The following is a 25,011-nucleotide window of genomic DNA, read 5'->3' as shown; positions in this document are numbered from 1 at the left end:
TACAGAAATGCTACTTTAAGTCCTAAGGCAGTAGGTGACATGGGGAAATTCAGTTATTTACTGTGTGGGTTTGGCTGTGATGTTGTCCATATTTTCACCCTGCCTTTCCTACCCCTTCTTTTGATTGCGTTCATTCCTGTCACTAAAGGCCCATGAATCTGCTTCTGGGAAGTGGCTTATCAGGGTTAGGTGATGGAGTATGGCAAACACTGTTGTCTGTATTACCGGAACACCCCACCTCTTGCTAGGTCGAGTGGCTGCCTGTGCTCAGGGAATGATAGATAATGCTGCATGACTAAGGCAGTCTGAAAGGGAGTCAACTGCTTGAGCTGCTTTGCAATGTTGGGCAGGTTCCCCATACCTTCCAATCTCCCATGCCTGAAAATGGAGGAGGATGTTCTTCCAACCTAATTTTCTTGCTCCTTTGAATGCCTGACAAACAGGGTTTCCTGTATGGTGTCTAACTTAAATGTTTAGCTTTTCATTCATTCTCTTTGAATTAAGAGTGTTGTTCGAAGATCTTTTCATGGATTATTCTGTAGGCAAGGCTGGGGCTGAGGTACATCAGGCAGGAGAGAGGATATGACAGAATTGCAGAGTCTGGCATATTTTATTTGTCATTCTTCTTCCCCAAAAATGCTCTTTTCACAAAATAAAATCCCCATCTTACTGTGTGCTCACATTGTGCTATCTTCTGTAAAATAGAGAAACACTAGCCACAGAAATTTCACCTAGCACCACTGAGTCCCTTTGAGCTTTAGCAGTGGCTTACACATATTTCTGAACTATCTCCATTAAACTAATGCGTGTTGGTTCTGATGCCTGTTGAGAACAGTTAGCAAAGGGAATTGCTAGGAAATTGTGAATTATTTGGGAAGGAAGTTCCAGCTCCTGATGCTGCAGGTAGGTTTTAGAATTGTGGAAAGTTTAAGTGCAGCATCACCTCTTTTTTCCTTTTTTTTTTTTTTTTTTTTTTTTAACCTATTCTGGTGCACAGTTTGAATGGTTTTGTCAAACAGGTTCATAGCATGGTGTCCTGATATGCTCTTCTTGCTTCCCACTAGGATGTCCTAGAGGAATGGCTGAACTGCCAGCGCTCTTGGCTCTACTTGGAGCCCATCTTTAGGTCAGAGGACATCAAAAGACAGCTCCCATTAGAAAGCCAGCGCTACCAGGCCATGGATAAGGACTGGAGGAACATCATGAAGAATGCTAATGAAAACCCTGAGGTGTGTGCCTTGATGAAAGCAGCGCAGGTATCCCAAACTCCTTGGAGCTGTGCTCACACAAGGACTGCCTTTGAGGTTTTGCTTTTGTAATGGTGCAGGCATGAGCAGCACTGTATAAACCATGCAATGTTGCCCTGGGCGGTGTGCTAGGTTTCTTCTCTTGGAACTTGGCCTTTCGTTCTGCTGTCCAGAGTCATTCCCTGTGATGCCTTGCACCAACCTGCCCACCCCACCAAATACCTTCTCCTCAGCACAGACTCCCTACGTCCTATGACTCTTGTAACCAGTCCTGCTATAATTGTAATCCATAAAATAACTCCTTTGATTCCTCCTCAAGACTGACTCTTTAAATTGTTTAGAACCATTGTTTTTGCCTGTTTCTCTGTCCTGGTAGCGGTGCTCTCCGCTCTTCTGTTCTCCAGTCTCTACTTCCCAGGACTCCATCACCACTTGTATTCCATATTACAAATGTTGGTATTTAGGGGAACCCAGAAATGTGCTTGTCACATCCGTAAGCGCTGTTTCCCCTCCTTGCCCACAAAGCTCACACCTCTCCAGATCCCTGTGAAAGTATTCCTGTGAATGAGTCATTTAAATCCTATCAGTAACATCACTGGGCAACCCAATTATCTCCACTGCCTTATCTCCCACGTGCTCAGAATATTGATGCTTCCTCTGTTCTCCATTCTGTTTGTAGGTGATTTCTTTGTGCCCTGATCCTATGCTACTAGAGAACCTGCGAAAATGTAACAAACTACTGGAACTTGTGCAGAAAGGTCTGAGTGAATATCTAGAGACGAAGAGAGGAGCTTTTCCCAGGTAATCTCAAATTTCAGTGGGCTGGATCACACTCCCTGGTTCAGAAAATATGAAAGGAGAGGCTCACTCAAGTTCACTCTGCCAAGAAGGAGCAAAACAATCTAAGCTTAGGATATTGTCATGAGACTGCAAACATAAGCAAGGCTGTGCCTTTCAATGCTGCCATCTGATGGGGAGAAAACAGGCAGACACAAATGTGAATTGAGAGCAGTCTGGTAGCGTTGTTGCATATCTGTGCCTCATGATTTGTCTAGAAAGGATGGGGTAAAATGAAAACCTCCATGTAACTCTGTCCCTTGTTCCTGAAGAAATACTTCTATTTTTATACTTATTTAAACCCACTTTGCATGGGAATAACTGACTTCTGCAGATGGAGCAGTCTGTCTCTACAGAAAGGTAGACAGCTGGACCATGGCTGCTGCTCTCCTACACAAATACAAAGAGATCAGTGAGCAGTCAGAAACAGTTCTTCTAGCAGTAGGCTTTTCCTCATCTTGCCGGGACTTAGCCCCTGATGCTACAGTAAGGAGAGTCTCCCTTCATGCCTTGCTCTGTGTTTCTAGGTTCTACTTCCTTTCAGACGATGAGCTGCTGGAAATACTGTCTCAGACAAAAGACCCCACTGCTGTACAACCTCACCTCCGCAAATGCTTTGAGAACATTGCACAGGTAGGCAAAGCAAGCATGCTAGTGGCTTGGCCCACCTTAGGGTAGCTGGTGTCATGGGAACTTGGAGGCATGCTAAGAATCTGGTGGAGTGTTCACATTCTGCTGTGTGGAAATGTGTCTCCTGGGAACCTGTAACTGTATGTAGGCATTGCAAGGTGCTGCCATCCCTGCAGTGGGATTCAAACAACCTCACTTTAGACATTTCAAAGCCAGACATCTGCCGATGAACTGGGCACCCTCAATTACCTTTTAGACAATGAGGAGAAAATAAGCATCAGTAAAGGGCAACTTACAGAAATTCACTTAAATACCCATCTTAGGAGGAGATGACACTCCCTCTGGAGATGTCTGTCCATCCCACCATGGAGGCCAGGAGAAATAGCTCAGACTTAGCTGTCTACTCACAGGCACCTGGTTAGGATGGAATCCCACTCTTGCTGACAGCCTCAGGAGGGACAAGGAGTGAACAAGCCTGAACAGAATTAAGTTTCTGCCTTCAGCCCTACTTAGCAGCTGGGGTTAACCCAGCTATTTTTCCTATTTATTATTCCTAATAGACTTCAGACTCCATGGCTAGTCACAGCTTGCACCACCACAAAACTCAGACACTAAAACCAATCTCCTAGTCATTAGCTTGGGAAAATAGAAAGGAAATTGAACTGGAAACCTGGTGCAAAGCCATTGGAATAAATAAGGGGACTTTCAGTGATACACTAGGGCACTGGAAAAGCTGTTAAAATTTTACTCTTAAAACCGGGCACTGTGACCTCAAGGGAAATGATCTGAATCTACAGAATTGAACAGGAATCAAGGGTTTGAATCCTAGACAGGCAATGAGAAATGTTCATCTTGCCTATAATTTGATTTCCTTCACTCAAGTTAAACCAGCGATGTGAATCTCTCATTTTCATACATTTTTTGGAGAGGTCATTTTGCACATCTGTTGCACACTTTATTATCACTATTGACAGCCAAGTTTGGCACCAGATTTATAATGAGCATACACCACTACAGCCTGGCTGTCCCCCAGTTGCAGGAAGATAGGGATAGAAAGGAAATCCTCCATTCACATCTCCTGTTGTGCTTCTTCCATTAGCTGCTGTTCCAGGAGGACCTACAGATCACACATATGTACTCTGCTGAAGGAGAAGAAGTGAAGCTGTTTGTTCCCATCTATCCCACTGGCAATGTGGAGGACTGGCTGCTGGAAGTGGAGAAATCCATGAAGGCCAGTGTACGGGACAAAATAGAAAGATCTATTGGTGTTTATCCAGAGGTAAGCATTTTATCACAGACTGGCAGGTCTCTGATGTCTCAGTTCCAGGCTTGCTGTAGAGGTCACCAGTGATGGGGCTGATGAATTTGTGATATTCTACTAGTTTTAAAATACAACCTTTAATCTAGTTGTGTGGGGGTCAAGTGCAGAATGCGCAGTTGAGCAAGCAGCTAATGGTCCAGAAGAATGCAAACCCTGCACACTCATTCAACAGCCACAGAACACCTCGCAGTATCATAGAACAACGCTGTATGAATCCGTATCTGTTCCTCTCTCCAGGCAACTTCCTCTTTATAAGAATCTTCTCCTTCAGCTCTCGTGTCACACACAGTGTGCTAGGGGCTGGTAAAAGTAACAAGGCACATGAACTATTGGCTTCAGTCAATGCATAGGGGATGAATCTTGGCTCTGGTTTCTGTCTAAAAGCTATTCTGGTAAAACTAAATTTTTATTTGTTTGGGTCTAGGGAGGGAGAAAGGCTGAAAAATGAAAAGGCCTCGGATATTTCTGTTATTGTTTTCTACTCTGTCTGAAATTTTGAAACTAGGAAAGTTAGAACAGGCCAGAGGAGGGGAAACTTTCTTTTGGGTCTCACTGATTCCTGTTCTTCACCTGCTGCTGGCCACTTGTAACTGGTTACTAACCTGCAGGTGGCATAGTGGAGAGAAGGTACCTGCTGTACCCAGTGTCCAGAAAGCCTGTGCCTGAAGATTTCTTCACAGCAACTGGAGGAAAAAATATTAAAGCCTCTTAAACAAGAACTCAGTTCTTATTTGTTAAGCATGGATCTCAGAGCAGGGACACGTAGAAATAAAAAAAAAAATCATTGTCATACCACCTTTTTGTTGTTGTTGTTTTTTGTTTTTAAGACTCCACGTACCACATGGGTCTTGCAATGGCCTGGCCAAGTGGTCATTGCTGGCTGCCAGATTTTCTGGACAAAGGAAGTGTCTGAAGCTCTGGAAGCTGGAGATTTGTCCAGCAGGCTTTTCCCACAGCTGAGTACTCAGGTATGAAGATGAATGTAAGGGTGAGATTTTGCCAGATGGAGACTTCTCAATCATCAGACCTTAGATAACTTATAAATACAGCCAGGACAATACTACAGGAAAAACAGAGATGCAATCCTGCATAGCACAGCTCAAAAACAGGTGAAAAAACAGGTTCTTATCATCTTAATCATTAGGATATTTGTCATCATAAACCTGAAACAATGTACGGGACTGATAATATGATCATTACCTGAAGACAGGAAGGAGGTGAAAGATAACTTCTCCAGGGTCACCCAAGAAGTCAAAGGTGGAGGAGAACTGAAGTGATGGACAGTATAAATCAAAGCGAAACTGCATCCTTCATATCTGTTCCATGCATCTAATCACACCTAATACCTGGGAGGTGTTAGCTCTGGGCCTCATGGTGGTCTAACTCCTTTCTTTTCACCTGAACATGGTAATGGTGTAGGCAAAAGTCAGCTTTGAGCCAGCCCTGAGCAGTATTTGCCTTCTGAGCAGTCATTTGTGTATCTGACAAGAGAAGAGGCAGAAGTTGCATGGACACAGCCTATGGTCTGGATTTAGCATGCCATAAGTTTGATTGCATTGTGTTAGTATAGCTTGGGTCTTTGGGATATGGATTGCTTCAAAGTACTTTCTTTTCCTTACCCAGCTGGGCAGTTTGGTTGCCCTGGTCCGTGGAAAATTGTCTAAGATGCAGCGAGCAGTGTTGTCAGCTCTTATTGTGATTGAGGTCCATGCAAAGGATGTTGCAGCAAAGCTGATTGAGGAGAATGTGACAAGCATGAATGATTTTGAGTGGATCTCCCAGCTCAGGTAGAGACCATAGCTGTTGAACCTCACCTGGCCTCCCTGGCCAGTCTTCATTCTCCTTACCTGTCAGCCATGTCCATGACAAATGGAAACAAGAGTTTGCATAGTCTGTAAGCACTATTCCTGAGTCGCCTCTAACATCCCTATGAGGAGTGGGATTGAAGTCTGCTAAGGATGCCAGTTCTAAGGCATCTGAGACAGACCTAGTTTTGATGGCATCCACTTTGGCAATATAGACTAATCCACACGATGGTGTTTCACAGCCTCACTGTGAAAGGGAATGCTCCTGCCCAAGGAGTGCAACACTTGATATAACATCTAATTTCAGGTCCTGTGAGAACTCCTGTCCACCCTGTTGTGTTACCTTATCTGTTCTTCTCTCAAAAGGGAAATCCCTTGATATGCAGGTCTTCAAACCTGCAGGCTGTAGTCTTATGAGCTGCTGTATTGTCTGCCAGCCAGTGTTTGTCTTTCTGATGTCATGTTCACTGATCATTAGATACTACTGGACGAGGGGGGACCTGTACATCAGAGCAGTCAATGCTGAATTTATCTATGGCTATGAGTATTTGGGGAACAGTGGCCGTCTGGTTATCACGCCCCTCACTGACAGGTAAGGAGATTTGTTTTCTGGGTAATAAGTGTATCTTTTTCTTTTTCTTTTTTCTTCTTTTCTGGATGAACAAGCCTCATTGGGGATTAAACCATGGATCTGACCATGCTGGTCTTACTGCTTAATGTATGTAAATAGAAACCATTTGTACAGTAAAGGACTACCTGAGACAAGGGCATAGGAACACCCTGGCATTGGTTCTACTGTATTCCTAGTGATCAGTGCTCAGGCTGATCTCTTTCACTCTCCTAATTCTTAATGTAGTGCTCTGACTCATATAAAATGCCCACCTGATGGCTAAGGAGCTCTTCAACAAACCAGTAGATAGGGGCATCTAATACTCTAGAATATGCAGCAGCAATAATAGTTTTACCCTTTTGTAACTGTCCTTTTTCTGGAGAGTGAGTTTGTAGCCAGTGGCAGAAGGATTTATCCATGCAGGCCCCGATGAATACTAATCAAGGCCACATAGCCAAGTCCTTTGCAGAATGCTGCATATCTAAGCAGTTCTGCAGAATAATAAAGGATGGATTCCTACTTGTCTCCAGCTGGATAGATATATGTCTCCCTTACTGAAGTCAGTAGTAAAAATGCTTTTCAGCATCTGGTCTCTTCTTTGTTGTAGGTGTTATCTGACACTTACAGGAGCTCTGCACCTGAAATTTGGAGGAGCACCTGCAGGACCAGCAGGAACAGGCAAAACAGAAACAACAAAAGACCTGGGCAAAGCACTAGCAATCCAAACTGTAGTGTTCAACTGCTCCGACCAGCTTGACTTTATGGCAATGGGAAAATTTTTCAAGGGACTAGCCAGGTACAATGAAATGCTGCATGTCATTATCAAGGAGTGGGTAGGATACAGGGATGCTGGCCACTGAGAATTGGTGGGTACTTTTCATAGCAGCCCAGAAGTACAAGCAAAGCCCTAGTAGGGGGGTTTCTGTGTTCCAGAATGAGCAAAGTTACAAAATTCCTGCCAGAAGGGATGGATAGTTGAGCCAATTTTAAAAAAAAAAAAAAAAAAAAAGAGACCCTGTTCATTTAAGGCAAAATTAAAATGCTTTGCACCAACCCACTATTAGACACCTGTGCAAATGTTTGCAGCTCTGGCCTTTGTTTTAATAATCATACATGTTGGACTGAGATTCAGCCCACAAGCTGCTTAATCTTAAGAAGGAGATAATCTGCTGAGTATATTCAAAATTGAGCAGCCAGGAGAGACTGCTCTAAGCCCTGAGGGATCCTCTCAGAGAAGCTTCTCTCTTCTCTACATTTCAAACAGAGCTGGTCCAATTAGTCTGTTGCACACTGGTGAATCTGAATTAGTTACTCCAACAAAAGCTGATACTCTTTTCTCAGATGTTTTCTTTGTAAGTAATTTAACTTCTTTCTTAAACCATGCCTTGTGGGAAGATCACCTTCCTCATATACATGCTTCCAGCTTTATACATAGTCTTCCAAGCTCCAAAAAATGGACTTAAGAGATGTCTAAATTCTTTCTGCTACACTTATAGCTCAGGTACAAAACAGGAATTCAACATGACACCTCTTTCAAGCCCAAATCTGTAGCATGCAGAATTTGTCCTAGGCTGTAGAATCAGACATTGCCATGGTCTTGCAGGGACCATGCAACTTCTCACCCATCACATGGCCTGGGATGCATAGTTGGGGTGAGCCGCTACAGCCCCTTCCACTGTAGCAGTATACTGTGGCTATGTCACTACCTGCTGTGGGACGTTAGGGGCCTTTTAGGTTCATTTCTTGTCTCTGTGCTGCCTCCCCAGTATGTGGATTTATAATTTCTAGATCTAGCTGAAATTTTGACTGCAAGTTTGCTCCTGTGTGATGTTCCTGACTTCCCTCATTTTTCCTTCCTTGCCCAGCTCTGGTGCATGGGCTTGCTTTGATGAGTTCAACCGCATTGATATCGAGGTGCTGTCTGTGGTGGCCCAGCAGATCACAACCATTCAGAAGGCACAGCAGCAGAGGGTACGTAATGAACATGTGAATGCAAAGGCAGACAAAAAAAATCTCCACTTGAGCTAGTCTAGGCAAGTCCTTGTCTTTGCATCCATCTTCACAGAGGACTAGCTTCACTGCTCACGCAACTCAGACAGACGTACTTGAACTTGGAGAAGCATGAGTAATGCCCTAGCTGTGACGCATCATATCAGGCTATTACATAGTCAGCATCCTGGGTGGGTTTTGCAGCTTTACCCTAGTCTGTGCTACCACAGTTGCCCACACTCTCACAGGCTGAAATACATCTCAGTTTGAGCTGCAGTGCCAGCAGACGTTGTTGTGGGAGACACTCTGATGCAGATCCACTGAGCTGATACAAATTGGAGCTGTGATAAAGGCAGCCAGTGTTCTGCCATGAGTTGCTCAGCACCACATTTGTCTAAATGTGTTATCCAAGCTTTAGTGAATTCACAAAACCCAATATGCGCAGAAAAATGCATACTCATGCACATACAGAGTTGCAACGTAAAGTGAATTGTTGGCTTTACATGGAGATTCAGCTGTCAGCCAGCCTAGCAGCCAGCCTAGCAGCCAGCCTCTGCTTTGTTCTCTGGAGACTCAGAGGGGTTAAGACCTGAATCTCCTTGACTTTGGCTTGGAATTAGAAACTTGCTCTCCATGAATTCTTCTGCATTACTTTATCCCCCATCTGAAATTACTACCTACACAGCTTTAAAAAGGATTTAGGTTTCTCTTTGCCCTCTCTGCCACGAATTAATTCAGGTCCAAACTCTACTGCAGAATAAATGGAAAGATGTTTGTTTACAGCTGGAGGGATAGAAGTCTGTTCAAGAGCCAAAAAAAGAATAAATTATCCTATCAGTAAATCTTCCATGAGCCCAGTTTCTTAAACAGGGAAGAATATTGCTGGTAATACTGGATTCCTGCAGTGGGACCAGATTGAGTCACTACAGTTGTGGGCAGCTCTGTGTGTCTGCTTGATAATTTAACTACTGAAAGCTATTGTTTTCCTCTTGGAAGATTCTGCTACATTATTTAATTGGCAGGTCAGGCTCTGTTCTTTGAGGATGATCATATTTTTAATTTTCTAGGTGGATTACTTCATGTTTGAAGGCACAGAGATCCCACTGGTCCCATCCTGTGCAGTCTTCATCACAATGAACCCAGGGTATGCTGGGCGTACTGAACTACCTGATAACCTGAAGGTAAGGAGGGCAGACTGCGTAGACAGAGAGAAGAGGGGCCATACAGGTGCTGGATGCTACCCAGGTCACCAGTGTGTCCATGGCAAGGATTAGGATGTGATGCTTTTGGAAAGTTTCTAGGATAACTTTGGGATTTGAATCACATCTGTAAGCAAATGGCACTCCTCAGTAGTCTGCAGGGATGCTACCCTGACAGGTGCCAGGCACACTCATGCTGTGTCCTCTGAACAGTCTGGGATGGATACTCAGCCTTTTCAGTTTGCTGGAAGAAGCAAGAAACAACAGTGTTGTGATCTTGTGTTGGAACTGTATGTTTCAGGCTCTCTTTCGTCCTGTGGCTATGATGGTCCCAGATTACTCCATGATTGCTGAGATTTCACTCTACTCCTTTGGGTTTGATGAAGCCAAAGTCCTTGCAAAGAAGATCACCACAACATTCAAACTATTGTCAGAGCAGCTCAGCACCCAGGTGGATGTCTTGAATGTCCATGAATGTTTTTTAAATGTGAGGCTTTCTCAGCCTAGGCACAAAGTACCTGGATAGTTCTCTTTGTGCCTTGTGATAGCATATCACAAAAAGGTCACAATACCCGTTCTTCGCCTACTTCCCTCCTTTCTAATTCTCATTTCTGTTCCTGTGGCTGGACTTGCATTCACCTTCAGTCCTAGTTAAGATTACAATGGCAGGACAGTTGAGCCAAGCAGCCCTGCCTACTTCTCCCTCCATCTAGGATTTTTCATCATCCTCACCCATAGTCTGTACAGCTGAGGACTAGTTAGTTGTTTGAAGGATGCTAAGAGCAGACTTGGATGAAGGAGCAGTTGTTCTGAAGGCATAACTCCCTCATTTTTCTTTTCTTACCTGCTAACTGAGTGCATGCATACATTCACTCTTTTTAGGTGATGCTCCTGTATCTGATGACATTGTTTCCTCTGTGCCTTTTCCAGGACCACTATGACTTTGGGATGAGAGCTGTGAAGACTGTCATCTCAACAGCTGGCAACCTCAAAAGAGAGAATCCTACTATGAATGAGGTAAATGTGCTTATACTTCACACTGTCATAGACTTATGTGGCCTTTTCTGCAGCCACATAAGAGAGGCAGGATCTTTGAAGTTCTGAGTTCTTAAATCTTTGCAGGAGCTGATCTGCCTGCGGGCTATCAGGGATGCCAATGTACCCAAATTCCTGCAGGATGACCTCAAGCTCTTCAATGGTATTGTCTCAGATTTATTTCCCAAGATCAGAGAAAAGCCTGTTGATTATGGCATCCTGGAAGAAGCCATTCGCAAATCCTGCATCAAAGAGAATCTAAAGGATGTTGATGGTGAGGGGAAAGGCTCTCCACAAGCTCCCTCTGGTCTTTTAGTCCAGCACCCTGCCCTAGGAAAGAGACAGCTGGTCCCAGCCCCACTCTGCATCATCTTCCTCTACAGGTTTTGTATCTAAGTGCATCCAGCTCTACGAAACCACCGTGGTTCGTCATGGCCTTATGCTGGTGGGGCCAACAGGTTCTGGGAAGACAAAGGTATGGCTGAGATACCTGAGCAAACCATCGCCTGCCTCATGATGCAGAGGGTTAAGCTTCACAGAAGACTCACAGGCTGGCATTTCCAGGTTCTCTCAGATAGAAGTCAGGACACCAAGATGCTGCCTTTTAGTATTGATTTATAGCCATGGGGAAGTATATTACTAGCTCAGTCTTTCCAATTGGGAGATTAGACCGAAGCTTATTAGCTCTGCTGCAAATTTCTAAGGCTGAGACATACTTTGACATCTCGAGATGTGTCAGGCCTCTTGCACAGGAGATCTAACTTCCTGCCTGCTCTGATTCTTGAGTGCTTTATTTCTGTGAATACAGCCAGGCATCTCCTTACTATGATATTATCCTTCACTATGTCTCCTTTCTTACTGCCTTTTGAACGTAATTGCTGTGAGAGCAAGTTGCTTTGTCGTTATGGAGCCATGGCAGTTAACTGTCTTGCTCTCCTGCTCTTGCAGAGTTATGAAGTTCTGGCAGCTGCAATGACGTCACTGAAAGGTCAGCCTGCAGCCAGTGGTGGGAATTACGAAGCAGTCAGCTACTTTGTACTGAATCCCAAATCCGTCACAATGGGCCAGCTTTATGGAGAGTTCAACTTGCTAACGCATGAGTGGTAAAGTACAAAACCTGCTTTTCTTCCTTCCAGGTGGGAAACGCTTTTCTTCTGGTCTTGAGTGACTTCTCTTCAAGGCTGAGAACGGTTTAGGGTAGTGGCATAAAACCAGAAGCAATCAAGTCCTTATCCTCACCAAGCTGCAATACCCAGTCACGGCAATTTAAGCTGACATCTTTTATTGTGCACTTGGCCCGGCTGCCAGCACATGCCCAGACAGTTACTGCAGCTCGGCTCACAGCATGAACTGCATAACAAGGAATAATTCAATTGCTTTGGAGCACATGCCCCTGCTCTAAGATACAGCAGCTTAAAAACACTTGCTTTGCTTCTGAAAAGTGACCTCTGTACTGCACACTTGAATTGTTCTGTATAAATACACTGGTGGCCTTGAATGATGAGGAATGACTTTCAGGCATAAAGAGGCATTTCATTCCTGTTACCAGGGCTCCTGCTTGCTTACATGGTTTGGAAGCGAGAGCCAATAGCCCATTAGCCCTCTTGTCAGCCAGGTCCTACTGCTTATGTTTCCATCTGTGACCTGAGGTTGACTTTGCAGCTTGCTTTATCCAGAAGCTAGGGTGTGAGAAACAGTGTGAATCTCCCTTTGGCCCTGCCACCCACCACTTGCTTAGGGGCAAAGCTAAAGACTGTGTTCTGTAAAATGAGGGAAACTAAATATGAAACTAACTAGGAAAAGTGCAAGCAAGTAAGCAAGCATTACTGATGCTAAGACCCAACCTGGGCTCTGGTGCATCTTTACTGAAGGACATTTTATAGGATATTCCAGTTAGCTCGACAGTTTATTTATGATGTGACTGTACCCAAGGGCAGCACACAGGCACGTCAACATGACAAAAAGAAAAATACAGCAGTCATGTAAAATGTATTTACAGACAAATCCATCTGTTTTAATCAGCTGAGCTTTAGAACAGACTGTTTTCCCTTGATCTCAGTAACAATACCCTGGAATTCACTAGCAGTATAAAAATAACAAATAATTATTTAATAATGGGAGTAGAGTCCAGGGCCTCAATGGAAAATGCACTCAGGGTTTCCATGTGCAGATTAAGTTCTTGCTGTCAACAGCCAGCATTCCTTGTGTGTCTACTCACCTGTTCACCAGCTCCAGCACCGCCTGGGTTCACAGGCAGCTGAGGACAGGGAACTTCAGTTATAAAGAGGGTAGAGTCATGCTCTTTAGTCTGGATTCATCCTTGTAACCTATAGTTACCCCGCTGAAGCATCTGAATTAGCAGAGTAGCTGTCCTGAGTCCCCGTTTACACTTGATGGAGAAAAAGAGGCACCTTCAGGGAGCAGGTAACCTGCCTATGACCTGAACTGGATGCTAGCAAGGCCTCTTTGCTTTTCACTGAGGACAGAGATATTAAAGGGAAGCTTGTCACTTTATAGTTAGATGACATGAAGTCCAGATCCTAATGCCCAAAGAAATTGTTTTATAGTGTCATAGGCAGAGATGTATGTCTCAGTAAAAGAAAGAATGAGACCTTTTTGCAGCTTATCAACAAGTGAGGTACAGGTATCCTTGGGCACATGAACCAGGGTAAGATTCTGGCTTTGCCATTGATTTCAGCAAAACCAGCATGGGCCAAGCCCTGCCTTCCTCCCACCTTTCAGGACAGATGGGATCCTTTCCTCACTCATCCGGCAGGGAGCTGCAGCCACTGACACCAGCAAGAAGTGGTACATGTTTGATGGGCCAGTTGATGCTTTGTGGATTGAGAACATGAACACGGTGCTAGATGACAATAAGAAGCTGTGTCTCAGCTCAGGGGAAATCATCAAGCTGACAGAGGTAACTCATCCCTCCTGCTCTTGCTGCCTGTTCTCTGTTTTCCTTCTTCCATCTTGGAATGGACTTGCCTTTTACATTCTACTTGATGTCTGTGATGGACATGTATGGAAATTGGTGTCTCAGCAGCAGCCCTGTGTTGGCCAGACCTCTGCTGTGCTGCACAAACACAACAAAAAGAGGGCTCCTGCAACAAAGGGAAGGGTTTCAGCTTCACCAAATTATGCTGAAAGATGTATCAGAAGTGATCAAGTCCTTATCCTCCTTTCTTTCCTTTTGCAATTTCCAGAGCATGACTATGATGTTTGAAGTCCAGGATCTGGCTGTTGCTTCCCCTGCCACAGTCTCCCGTTGTGGCATGGTTTACCTGGAACCCAGCATCCTGGGGCTGGAGCCCTTCATTGAGTGCTGGCTGCAAAAAATCCCAGGCATCATGCAGCCCTTCTCGCAGCAGCTAGCATCTCTCTTTAAGAGATTCCTCAAGGTGAGCTCCCATGCTGTTCCAGCCTTTCCGTGGCTTGGAACTTGTCAGCTCAGATATCAACCAGCCCAGACTCATCAAGGCCTGGATTTAAATGCCATCATGGGAACACTTCAGACCACCAGTATACAAACTGCTCTGTGAATTTTCTGGGTTTAATAGAGATTATTTGCTGATCCTTGTAGGTGTGACTTACTTAGTCTTATTGGTCATTCTAGGGTTTTGTTTATTTCATTTTAAAATTATTTTCTGGACAAAATCATCCCTGGTGCATCTCCATTGCTTACAGTGGAATAACTCCAGGGAGAAAGTTGTAACAGCAAGTCTTCTTATTTCTACCGTGCTCCTAAACCACTATTTTAATGAATAACCTGGTGCTGCAAAGGAAAGCTCTGAAGGGAGCAAACCATTTAACAGCAGTGATGGCACAAGATGCACATCACTGTTGCACAGAACCAAAAGGCAGGCCCAGAGGTTTCTTGGGGTTAAGACTGAACCAAGGGGTTTGACTTGCTTCTCTCTGCTCACTTGAGACACAGTGGGAAATGGTAGCATTCTCAGTCATACCCTCCGTGCTAAACATAACCTGCAGGGAGGTGAGGAGAAACCAGAACCCTAGAAGGTAAAAGCAAAGTCAAATATGTTGGATGGTGATACTGAGCTGTTCCTGCCTCTCCTTACAGGAGGCCATTGGCTTTGTCCGGAGGTTTGTGAAGGAGATAATTGCCTCAACGGACAGCAACCTCACAAGGAGCCTCCTCATGCTCTTGGAATGTTTGTTTCAGCCTTTCATTCCCATTGAGGTAGGATTTTGCTACCTCTATCACTATCATGCAGAGGGTTAGTTACCAGAGAACAAGGTGTTGGTGCCTAAAGGTCATGCTGTATCTCACCTCCATGGCAGAATACAACATGCTGCAAAGCACAGGTAAACCTGGAAGGATTATGCTTTGCCCACTGAAAGAGAAAAAGATCAGCTCTGTGCCTACCAGGCTGGAGGGAAGAGATTCACTTTTATTTATAGCAGAGGGAAGTGGAGAATGAGTGGAAAGCAGAAATCAGCGCTAAGCGGCGATACACTTCAGATTGCAGGTCCTGTGAGAATTAGTATTGGAGAAGGCTGGACAATTTTCAAATTAAAAACCAAAGACTAAATTCTTCTCCCAGCTCCTGTTGAGTGACATTAGTTCAGCAAGGGGAGTCTCTCAAGTACACCAATGAAACAGCAAGTTTTAATCCACAGAATACATTAACAAGGCCTGTGAAAAAGTGGCTAGAAAAAGCTACATAGAAGCTGAATAGAATTATGAGCACATTAAGAAGAGTCTGGGTTTTGCGTACCTTAACCATGCCCGAGGATTTTACTTCTGCTCTTCTCTGGTTCTCAGGGAATTAGGATGATTCCCCAGGAGAAGGCAGCTCGTATCAGAGAGCTGATTGAACCCTGGTTTATATTTGCCTTGATCTGGAGTGTGGGCGCTACTGGAGATTCACAAGGTCGCATGGCCTTCAGCTTGTGGCTGAGGGAGAAGATGGCAAAAGAAAAGGTGAGTAAAGGAAAAGCAGATCCTCTCTCATAGAGGAACTGGTAACGAGGAATGGGGGTCAGAGCTTCTTGAATGCCTGGAGGCTTTGCATAGGCTTCCTCTTGGGATCTGGTAAATGACATCTGCCTCAAACTTCAAGGGACCCTTGGAGCTGGAAGTCCTGGGAGAGAGACCTGACTCCCTGGGCAGCATCCCATTAGTGAAGTCTTCTTTGCAGTAGTGCAGATCCTCCTGTGAATTCAGCTGAGTAGCAGCCAGGTTCACCCACAGCTTTATTCTCACAGATCCAGTTACTTTTCCCAGAAGAAGGACTGGTTTATGACTATAAACTGTACGATGCTGGGCTTAGCAGTGCTGAAGATGATCTGGATGAGGAGGTCATTAGGGAGGTAAAATGTTTCACTTTCAACTCTAAGCTGGGAAATTTGGGGAGAGGGACCAGGAAGCAACACAGTCCTGCAGGATTTGGTAGGATTTTCTCATCAAGGGCAAAAAAGAAAGGCCTATAGGAACCAAGTGAGAACATTTAAAGTGAAATCTTTTCATTAAAGGAAGAAGGCAGTTTCTTGCCCTGAGGGTTGTGAAGCAGATCTTTCAAATCTGAGCCAACAGCTGGCTGGTTAATTCAGACCTGAGTGCCTCTGCCAGTGCTCAGGAAAGTGAGAGGGCACTACAAGTGTGGCTGCTAGAGGAGGACAGGGAGAAGCTCACATGGAAAGGTCTGCCTGTGTTAGAAAGCAGTGCACAACAACAGAATAGCTGTGTGCAGCAGAGTCTGGAGGAGGAGCAAGGCAGACAAATATGCTATCTTTTTCACAGGAGACAGTAAAGCAGTAGGGCATGCAAGGCCCATCTGACTGACAGTCACCAGCCCCTGGGCTGAAAGAAAAAAAAGAAAAAGAAAAAAAAACAAACACAAGGAAAAAAAAAACAGGAAAAATGCTTCCCCTTCCTGAAATCAGAGTAAAATAAAGAGCCCTTCATGAGCATCAGATGCTTAGCAGAAGCTGCCAGCATCATCTCTGTGGAAAGACCACATGGGGTGGTCAGGAATACACTTTTTCTCAGTGTTCTCCAGCACATCCCTGACAAAAACTCTATCTCACTTATATAGTGGCCTCTGGGAGGTTATTCTGTGACTTGATTGTCCATGTCTTGTACAAGTACAAAACCTCAAAGTGCCTCTGAGTGCAACATGAGTGATGGCAACAACCATGAAGATAGGATCCCAGCTAAACCCTCTTTGGCCCTCTGCTGTGGGGGCACTTACAGGGTGGGTCAGCTTAGGACAGAATTCCAGTTCTTGCAAATATCACAAGTGCTCCATCCCCCGTTGATCCCAGTTCTCAGAAGGGAGGGCGTGTTGCTGCTGGGGCAATAATCTCTAACTCTTGGGCTACCTCCCTCCCAAAAGAACCGAGTCAGACACTCACAGCATTGCCAGACAGAAAGGTAGGGGTGGCAAGACTAGACAGAGGGGCTGGAAACCTGAATTCCTCATCAGAATCTGAGCTACTACACAAGGAGCTGTGACAGGGAAAACACAGCAGAAATAGTTTTCTTTTTCCCATAGGGGATAGATGCAACTGCCCCCTCTAAACACACTCATACCTTTCAGGTGCGCTGGGAGAAGTGGCTAGACTCTACGGCAAAGTTCACCGTGGTTCCCGATACCAACTTCTGTGATATTATTGTGCCCACGATGAACACAGTCCAAATGGCCCATCTGCTGGAGCTGTTGCTCACCAACCATAAGCCAGTACGTGCCAAGCCTTGTCTTTGATTTTTTGATTCAACCTTGTTCTCATCAACAGGGGCACCTTTTCCTCTCCCGGTGCAGTCAGAACCTAACAGCTACCTGCTACTTTGAGATTATTTCCCACTGTCATGGATTTGTATTTCTCTGCTCAGAAGCTGTGCCTAAGCAACAAGAGTTCTCCATTCAGTCCCCAGGCACCATGCCAGTGCTCCAAAGGAATATCAATACTCAGTTGTTCAATCAAAATGCAGCAGTTGCTAGATAGCCCATCACCATCCCTCTTTACCTGTTTCCTACAGTTCCATTTCATACTTCTCTGGTTGGATTCCTTCCACACCAAGAGATCTGTTGAACAGCTGTCCTTACTGAAGAAGCGAGCCTCCTGTCCTCTCCCAGCCTTTGAATGCCTAAGTGAGCAGTAACCTGCATTTCCTCCAGCAACTGTCAGAGAGCTGGGAAACACAGACTATATGCCTATGGTTATGCTGCATTGCTGATTGTGCTTCTAGGTTCTCTGCATTGGTCCCACTGGAACAGGGAAGACTCTCACAATTACGGACAAGCTTTTGAAGAACTTGCCTCTCAGATACATCACCCACTTCCTGATGTTTTCAGCACGCACCTCTGCTAACCAAACACAGGATCTCATTGACAGCAAACTGGATAAGAGGCAGGTTTCCTTTCTGCATTTGCCAAGGCAGTATCCCTGAGCTCAGTGTTTCTATCAACTTGGCCATTTAGTTTCATCCCAAGACCTGAAGGGGCCCCAAGCACGTACAGCTGTGGATAACAAATAGGACACACAGCAAATCTGAGCTGGGATTTTGAGAGCCTGTAATAACTTGATATGATGGCAAGAAAGTGAGAAGGATTAGTGAGGGTCTGTAAAAGTTGCTCCAATTCTAGCTATTCCAGAAATACTACATTTCACAGCACAGGTGTTTGCAAACCCTGGTGTGGGATCTTTATAGAAACTGCTGAGGGGAGAAATACATGGCTGCTGACACCCAGTCCCACTCCCCATGGTTCGCAGCTTCCCTTTTTCCTCCCTGGTCAGCCACTGGTTTGAGGTTTCCAATAGATTCATGGGCTCAAGCTTTGCTTTTATTTGTACCCATTTATTCATTGACACTGTCCATAAGTAGACAAAATTTCTGTCGTGCTCAGAAAGAAGCCAGTGCCTCAAACATTGTTCTGGATCTTTTCCATACAAAGGCACATATAAAGGGGTATATAGAATGTAAGTGTAAGGATAGCTGAAACTGCTGACCCAGGAAGCCTCTGGAGAAAAAACTGCTTTTGATTCAAGTTAGGAGTACCTTTGCAATAGGAGTTGTCTGTGTCCTTATGTGGCTTCTGTCCTTACAGGCGGAAGGGTGTGTTCGGGCCTCCAATTGGGCAGTACTTCATATTTTTTATTGATGACTTGAATATGCCCATGCTGGAGAAATATGGTGCTCAGCCACCCATCGAGCTGCTGCGGCAGTGGATGGACCATCAGGGCTGGTACGACAGGAAACAGATAGGTATGACCCAGATCCCTTTGCCCAGTACTCTTGACAAAAGTTGGCCTGTTGATAGATATGCATACCTGCTGTGGAGATTTGTGGCAGGGTTTTTAGCTACAACTTCGCATTTGTTCCTGATTTTGCACTCTTCAAGGTACTTTTAAGAAGCTGGTAGATATTAATTTTGTCTGTGCCATGGGACCTCCTGGAGGGGGGAGGAATGCTGTCACTCCACGCCTCACTCGCCATTTCAACTACCTCTCCTTCACTGAGTTGGAGGAGAGCAGCAAGAAGGCTATCTTTTCCACCATCCTTGGCAGCTGGATGGGTAAGTGCTGCAGACAACCGCCACCTCCTCATGTTGCAAGTCAACCCGATGATAATGGAGGTTGGAAGGGAAGGAATTAATACTGGTGATCTGATCAAAGTGCTGGAAGCTGGAACTTGCATTAGTTGCTTGAAGATGCTTTTGGAAAAGTGTTGTTTCAATCTTAGCAAAGAGAGAGCTCATACCCTGTTTAGTCTCAGGGCCGAACTGCTGGTGCAAATCAGCAAACTTCAAATTTGGCTCTCACAGTTTCGTAAGGTATCCTATAGCCTAGGCCTTTCAAAGAGGATTTTGTTTGCGATGGATGATGCAGATATCCCTCACTTCAGCAGGTAAAGCTGTAACTCAGGGGTTTTTTTGTCTTTTCCAGCTGGACTCCTAGGAGAAAGAAGTTACAGAGATCCTGTGCGTAAGTAAGAGCAGAAAGATATATGAGAGAGAGAGACTGTGAACAGAACAAGCTGATGGGCACAGCATGGCATAGCTTACCTGTGCTTTCAGCAGACAGACACTTGCCCAGACAACAGCCTTCTGTGGAAGCAGAGCCTTCTGTTACTCTCCATCTGCTGCAGCCTGTGGACAGCTGAGCAGGGTGGATCTAAGCATGGTGCTACAGCCACCCAGAAAAAGGGTTCATTTGAAGTGAAATGAGTCCTCTTATATTTGACAGGGTGGGAATTTAGGATCATCTTTGCAAATGTGCCCTCATCTGCAAATCTGCCAGTAGGAAGGAGTGAGAATAGTGAGCTATGAGAGAAGCAAAGCAGAGCTTTCTGAGTGCTTGCAATATTTACAAGCATCAGTACCTGACTATGAGCTCAGGGGCACACTGAAGCATCTAGCTGTGATATAAAAAGAAATTAAAGAATTTTGGAAATAATGCAAAAAAGTGCAAAACACTAGGGTGTCACAGGGCTCTACTTTCCCAGGAGTGTTTGTAATGAACTTAATTAGGAGTTTAAAAAAAAAAAAGTATTTTATGCTCTAAAACTGGCAGCTGTGTTTAAATCTTGCCAGACTATTGCATAAGAAATTATTCCTCTGTGGCTTTGCATTTGCTGAGCTCAATGAATTGCAAGGTGGTTTAGCTAAGAGGGCACTCACACCTTCAAAGCTAAAAAGCTTCAAAGTAACTGAAACTCCACTGCGGGAGTACAAGGAGGGAGAAGGAAAACCTGACTGGAGTATTTCAGGTAGGCACCAATTACCTGTCTGGCAGTGTCTCCTCTCTCCCTGGGGTGCATGAAGTCTTAACATCGCAGAATTGTTGTTCTTCCCTCCCCAGATCTGATTCTCTTTGGTTGGGAAATTCATTGACAAACTGTCCACTGCAGTGAGCAGGTGCTTGGTCAGGTCCCCACACAGTCTCTGCATAAGAAAGCAGAAAAGTGTGTTCCTGGCCAAGTCCTAGCAACACCTCTGCCACTCAGTGCCACCTGTCTGCACCGCTAGGACCTTCTCAACCCAAAGTCACCACCTTGGCATCCTCTCCACCTTCCTCTGTCCCTGCAGCAGGAGCACATGCAGTCAAAGACTTGAATGAGCCCTTGGTTGGTGCCACCTCCTGCGTGTATTTGACCATCACATCCCAGCTGCTGCCCACACCAGCAAAGTCGCATTACACCTTCAACCTGAGAGACCTCTCCAAGGTGTTCCAGGGCATGCTCATGGCTGAGCCCAGCACGATCGAGGTGAGTCCTCCCATCAGCACAGTCATGCCACCCAGGGGAAGGCCAGAAATGTTCTAGTTAAGGCCTCATTGACAGGCCTCAATTTCTTGTTGAAGCTGCATTTTTGGTATTGCTCAATGAATGTGGTGACCTTCCTTTTGGTTATATTGCCTACTACTGGTAGTAAGCAGACCAATCCTGCCACCCCAGCCCTTTCTTGGCATGGAAGCAGGTGACTGGCCACAGGGAGTCAGTACGACACAGCCCAGCCATTCAGGGCTGGATGAAGCCATAGGGGACCAGACAGGGGACCACGCAGGGGCAGACATGTTGTCCTGTTACCAGCTTGTAGCAATGGAGGCTTCTGCCATTTCAGCTCTCCTGAGGACCTTGCTCTGGCTCCAGCCTAGCCAGTAGAGATTGGCTTATCATAAGAAGTACTTGGGACACTGGTTCTGTGCTACACCTGAATAAAAGGATCTTTCTGAAAAACACAAGAACTTCTGAAAACAGTAAAAATTAAATCAAACTGGGGGAAAGATAAGGACAAACAACATGAAATTTAAATCTCTCAAAGAAAGCCTGACATATGGACAAATAGAGGGGGGATTAGCTGAAGCTGTAATGAGCTCTCTGCAAAGCAGCTGTTTTGACAAGAGTTGATTTTGAGAGGAGAAGGGAATGCAGCTTCCTCCACCCAGTTCTTTCTCCACTCCAGCTGCCTTCTAGCAGGATTGGAGCTGGCTGCATGCCGGGCAGGAACCAGCTTTCCTGATAGTGAGGCTCTTAATACTTCTCTGTTTCTCTCATGGGGGCTGTTTTGCTGGGATTTCCTACCAGAACAAACTGCACCTGCTGAGACTGTGGTACCATGAGAGCTGCCGGGTCTTCTGTGATCGCCTGGTCAGCAAGGAGGACCGGACCTGGTTTGACAACCTGATGAAGAGTATGATGGAGGAGTTAGGCACCACTTTTGAGGAGGTCATCCCCTCCCAGCCAGTTCTGTTTGGGGACTTCATGGAACCAGGTGCCAATATCAAACTGTACAAAGCAATCAACAGCCAGGAAGAGGTAAGGACCCTGGGAATCATGGTGATGTGAACTATGTTCTCATCTTCCAAGTCTTCTGCAAACAAAAGAAAACACTTAATAGTAACCATGGGGCTTCTTGAATTGAAGGTGTCTGGAATCACAAACCCTCCCAGGGCTCTCCTGTTAAATCCTACCCCAGATATGGATAGTGGCCGCATTTGGTGCAATGGGAAGTTGAGGTAGAATAAGTTGTCTCTGCATTGCCATCCTGGGGGCAGCCTGCTATGCCAAATCTCCCAAATGAACTGCACTTGGGACTGAAAAGTGAAATTTGCTGGAAGGAAATGGCACATTACCCCCAAACAATACTACTTTTGCCATTAAAGACTTCACAATTGACCTTTACAAATAATTAATGTTACTGCCAGATTCCCTGTTGGAGAAGATACTGCGAGTACTTTGGTAGTGATAATTAGGCAAAGGCAATGAGCAGTGCATTGTGCACTCATTATCAGAAACAGAGGATTATCCTGTAGTCTCCTCTTTTGATAGCTGTGTGACAAGGACTGGTAATTAACTGAGCTTTCCAATCTCTTTTGCAAAGTAGGTAGGCCTGTCCCCCACTGAGGTGAGCACAGCTGAGACAGCCAGACTTACCAAGCTGCTGCACAGTCCACTGATGAACACAGAACTTTGGCATCTAGGCAGGGATCTCAGCACTGTATGAATTCCAGCTGATGTTGCTTGCCCAGGTTCACAGTGAGATTGCTGAGGGGGGTAGGACCAAATCCCAGATGTCTTCATGGTTCATCTCCTGCTCTGGCCTGAGGGTGCTGTTGACGAGAGCCCTAGAAAGGGCAGGAGAGACTGCTCCTGCAGCTATTATATGCAATGGCTGGACCAGGAGAGGAGTGCACTTCTCTACCTGTCTATGACCAGCAGTGTTTTCTTCCAGCACCTGCCCTTTCCAGCCAGGATCCTAACCACAGGATGTAGCAGCAGACAGTGGTCAGCTATACAGCGAGGAAGCTCTCCCTGAGGGAGACCCTGGAAACAGTATGGGTCAGGCAGCCATAAGCTATTTTATTTTCAACTATGCCTTGCTATTTCTTGAGGCAAACAGCACTGCTGGGAACAGCAGACCTTACTCACTTCCCTGAGTTAGTTTAAGGTCACCGTTCAGGAGCTGCTGCCACCACCGCCACTAACTAAATTCAGCCCAGTGCAATGGCAGTTCCTATAGGAGCATAGAGAGCCATCACCTCCCCAAAAGCAGCTCCTAGGGAGCAACTGGGAGAGACAGCTGCTCCCAGATACTGCTGATGAACAGGCTTTGCCCTCCTAGCAGCCTAGCTGTGCTTACAGACAACCACCTGCCCCCTCACAATTGCTTTTATCTGGTAGCCACAATTGACTGTTTCTGCCCACAGCTGAAGGTTGTGATTGAGGATTACCTGGAGGAGTACAATCAAATCAACACCCCAGAGCTGAAGCTTGTGCTTTTCATGGATGCAATACAGCACATCTGCCGAATCAGCCGGATCCTGCGGCAGGCTCCAGGGAATGCTCTTCTTCTGGGTGTTGGGGGAAGTGGGAGACAGTCTCTCACCAGGCTGGCATCTCACATGTAAGTAATGCACTCCTATGCACATAATGTGGAGCTGCTCCATCAGGGCTGCCTCCAAAGAATCTCTTTTCCTGCCCTTCCTGCTACTGGTTACAGATTTTTCTGGTTGCTGACTCTTCAGATTTAACATTCAAGAGCTAGGGCTCAGTTAACATGCACATCTACACTAGAAAAATTGGTCTCTTGCCTGCTAGTAGCTTGGGTTACTGACTGCTGCGGGCACGCAGCAAATGAGCAAAAGCAGCATGGTCCATGTCAGCTCACTGGCCTGTGCAGCACTCAGCATGGCAGGGGAATAGATAGGGGCTTCTTCCTGGGAGCTGGGCAGCAGGAAGACAAAGACAAGAGCTACTAGTGACAAGTGATCAAGTGACACTGGCAGCTTGGCAAGTAGGACTGGTGAGTCTTGGTAGCCAAGAGGCCATGAGGCGGGAAACTTGAAGAGCCAGGGAACTAGGCTGAGGAAGAAAATTCTTCCAGCTCTGAATACAGGGTGTGATCCTGGAGAAATGCAACCACGGTTCCCAGGTGCACCAGCCTCCAAGGGCAGCATCACAAAAAAATCCATGTTGAGTTGCTCCTTCTGCACTCTTAGGCACTGGGACTGAGAAGCAGTGTGATTTTGTTAGCTCATGGAGTTGTACTTCTCCTGGTTTCTACCTAGCTCAGGTATCTCTGCTTTGAGTAAAACATGCTCTCGGGTTGGTGGTTGAACATGCACAAGGACAGGCATGTGCTCAGGACTCATTGCGGGAAAACAACTTGCTTGAGTCCTCTCCCCCTGAGTCCACAACACATACTTAGGACTGACAAATAGTAGATTTTAATTTGATGTAAATCCACAGACTTCTCTTTCCTTTAGGGCAGATTATGAGTGTTTCCAGATTGAACTATCCAAAAATTATGGCATGACCGAATGGCGAGATGACGTGAGGAAGATCATGATGAAGGCAGGCCTTCAAAGTCTACCCAAGACGTTCCTATTTGTAGACACACAGGTACAAGTGTACTCTCAAGGTACAGGAGTATTAGCATGGTGGACTCCATCTCAAAAGGAGTCAGAAACATCTCTAAGCTCAGTAAATCCCCCTGAAGAGGATTGAGGAGCTTTGATACAAACCAGGCACAGCTTGTTTCTTAAGTAGCCCACCTTCATCATCTTATAAAAAAGCCCCATGGAAACTAAAGGTGGTATATTTGTTGCTGGAGGGACTGTACAGCTGTGTGTGAGTGGGATGATTCTTCTGTTGCTCAAGGAAGCCTCTTTCAGCTCCATCCAAGGGTTTGGTGGGATCAGAGATTTTAGACACAGCTGCCTGAAGCTAAGCACTACACTGGTCACTGTTACTAGAAGTCCTAAGTAACATCATTCTCTTTATTTTCAAAGATACCAGTAGATTTTAGGGCCTTATGCCTGCTGGTTCCACATGATAATGTTGGCTTGTTTCTGTAAACTGTAACTTGCTAAT

The 25,011-nt window shown here is 45.5% G+C and overlaps 1 protein-coding gene across 1 annotated transcript in view; it reads left to right on the top strand.

Annotated features, from left to right (window-relative positions):
• The window catches only part of DNAH1 (dynein, axonemal, heavy chain 1), a 72,912-nt gene that overhangs the window by 25,401 nt on the left and 22,500 nt on the right, over positions 1 to 25,011 (top strand). Inside the window, exons 22-50 of the mRNA XM_010573806.1 lie at positions 1,065 to 1,229; positions 1,927 to 2,048; positions 2,612 to 2,717; positions 3,814 to 3,993; positions 4,863 to 5,003; positions 5,659 to 5,822; positions 6,319 to 6,432; positions 7,058 to 7,246; positions 8,316 to 8,421; positions 9,507 to 9,620; positions 9,940 to 10,089; positions 10,569 to 10,655; positions 10,761 to 10,947; positions 11,057 to 11,148; positions 11,622 to 11,776; positions 13,416 to 13,593; positions 13,880 to 14,074; positions 14,755 to 14,874; positions 15,460 to 15,618; positions 15,903 to 16,007; positions 17,237 to 17,377; positions 17,887 to 18,047; positions 18,746 to 18,903; positions 19,040 to 19,213; positions 19,584 to 19,622; positions 20,726 to 20,904; positions 21,724 to 21,954; positions 23,346 to 23,542; positions 24,405 to 24,540. Of these exons, the coding sequence (XP_010572108.1) occupies positions 1,065 to 1,229; positions 1,927 to 2,048; positions 2,612 to 2,717; positions 3,814 to 3,993; positions 4,863 to 5,003; positions 5,659 to 5,822; positions 6,319 to 6,432; positions 7,058 to 7,246; positions 8,316 to 8,421; positions 9,507 to 9,620; positions 9,940 to 10,089; positions 10,569 to 10,655; positions 10,761 to 10,947; positions 11,057 to 11,148; positions 11,622 to 11,776; positions 13,416 to 13,593; positions 13,880 to 14,074; positions 14,755 to 14,874; positions 15,460 to 15,618; positions 15,903 to 16,007; positions 17,237 to 17,377; positions 17,887 to 18,047; positions 18,746 to 18,903; positions 19,040 to 19,213; positions 19,584 to 19,622; positions 20,726 to 20,904; positions 21,724 to 21,954; positions 23,346 to 23,542; positions 24,405 to 24,540 (4,245 nt within the window). The remainder of the gene's footprint in view (positions 1 to 1,064; positions 1,230 to 1,926; positions 2,049 to 2,611; positions 2,718 to 3,813; positions 3,994 to 4,862; positions 5,004 to 5,658; positions 5,823 to 6,318; positions 6,433 to 7,057; positions 7,247 to 8,315; positions 8,422 to 9,506; positions 9,621 to 9,939; positions 10,090 to 10,568; positions 10,656 to 10,760; positions 10,948 to 11,056; positions 11,149 to 11,621; positions 11,777 to 13,415; positions 13,594 to 13,879; positions 14,075 to 14,754; positions 14,875 to 15,459; positions 15,619 to 15,902; positions 16,008 to 17,236; positions 17,378 to 17,886; positions 18,048 to 18,745; positions 18,904 to 19,039; positions 19,214 to 19,583; positions 19,623 to 20,725; positions 20,905 to 21,723; positions 21,955 to 23,345; positions 23,543 to 24,404; positions 24,541 to 25,011) is intronic.

This window comes from Haliaeetus leucocephalus, unplaced genomic scaffold (assembly GCF_000737465.1).
Source record: "Haliaeetus leucocephalus isolate CR32 unplaced genomic scaffold, Haliaeetus_leucocephalus-4.0 Scaffold2, whole genome shotgun sequence".
In the NCBI taxonomy this organism is placed as follows: domain Eukaryota; kingdom Metazoa; phylum Chordata; class Aves; order Accipitriformes; family Accipitridae; genus Haliaeetus; species Haliaeetus leucocephalus.
Note: the sequence above shows the minus strand (reverse complement) of the source record. Positions and strands in the feature narration are given on the sequence as shown.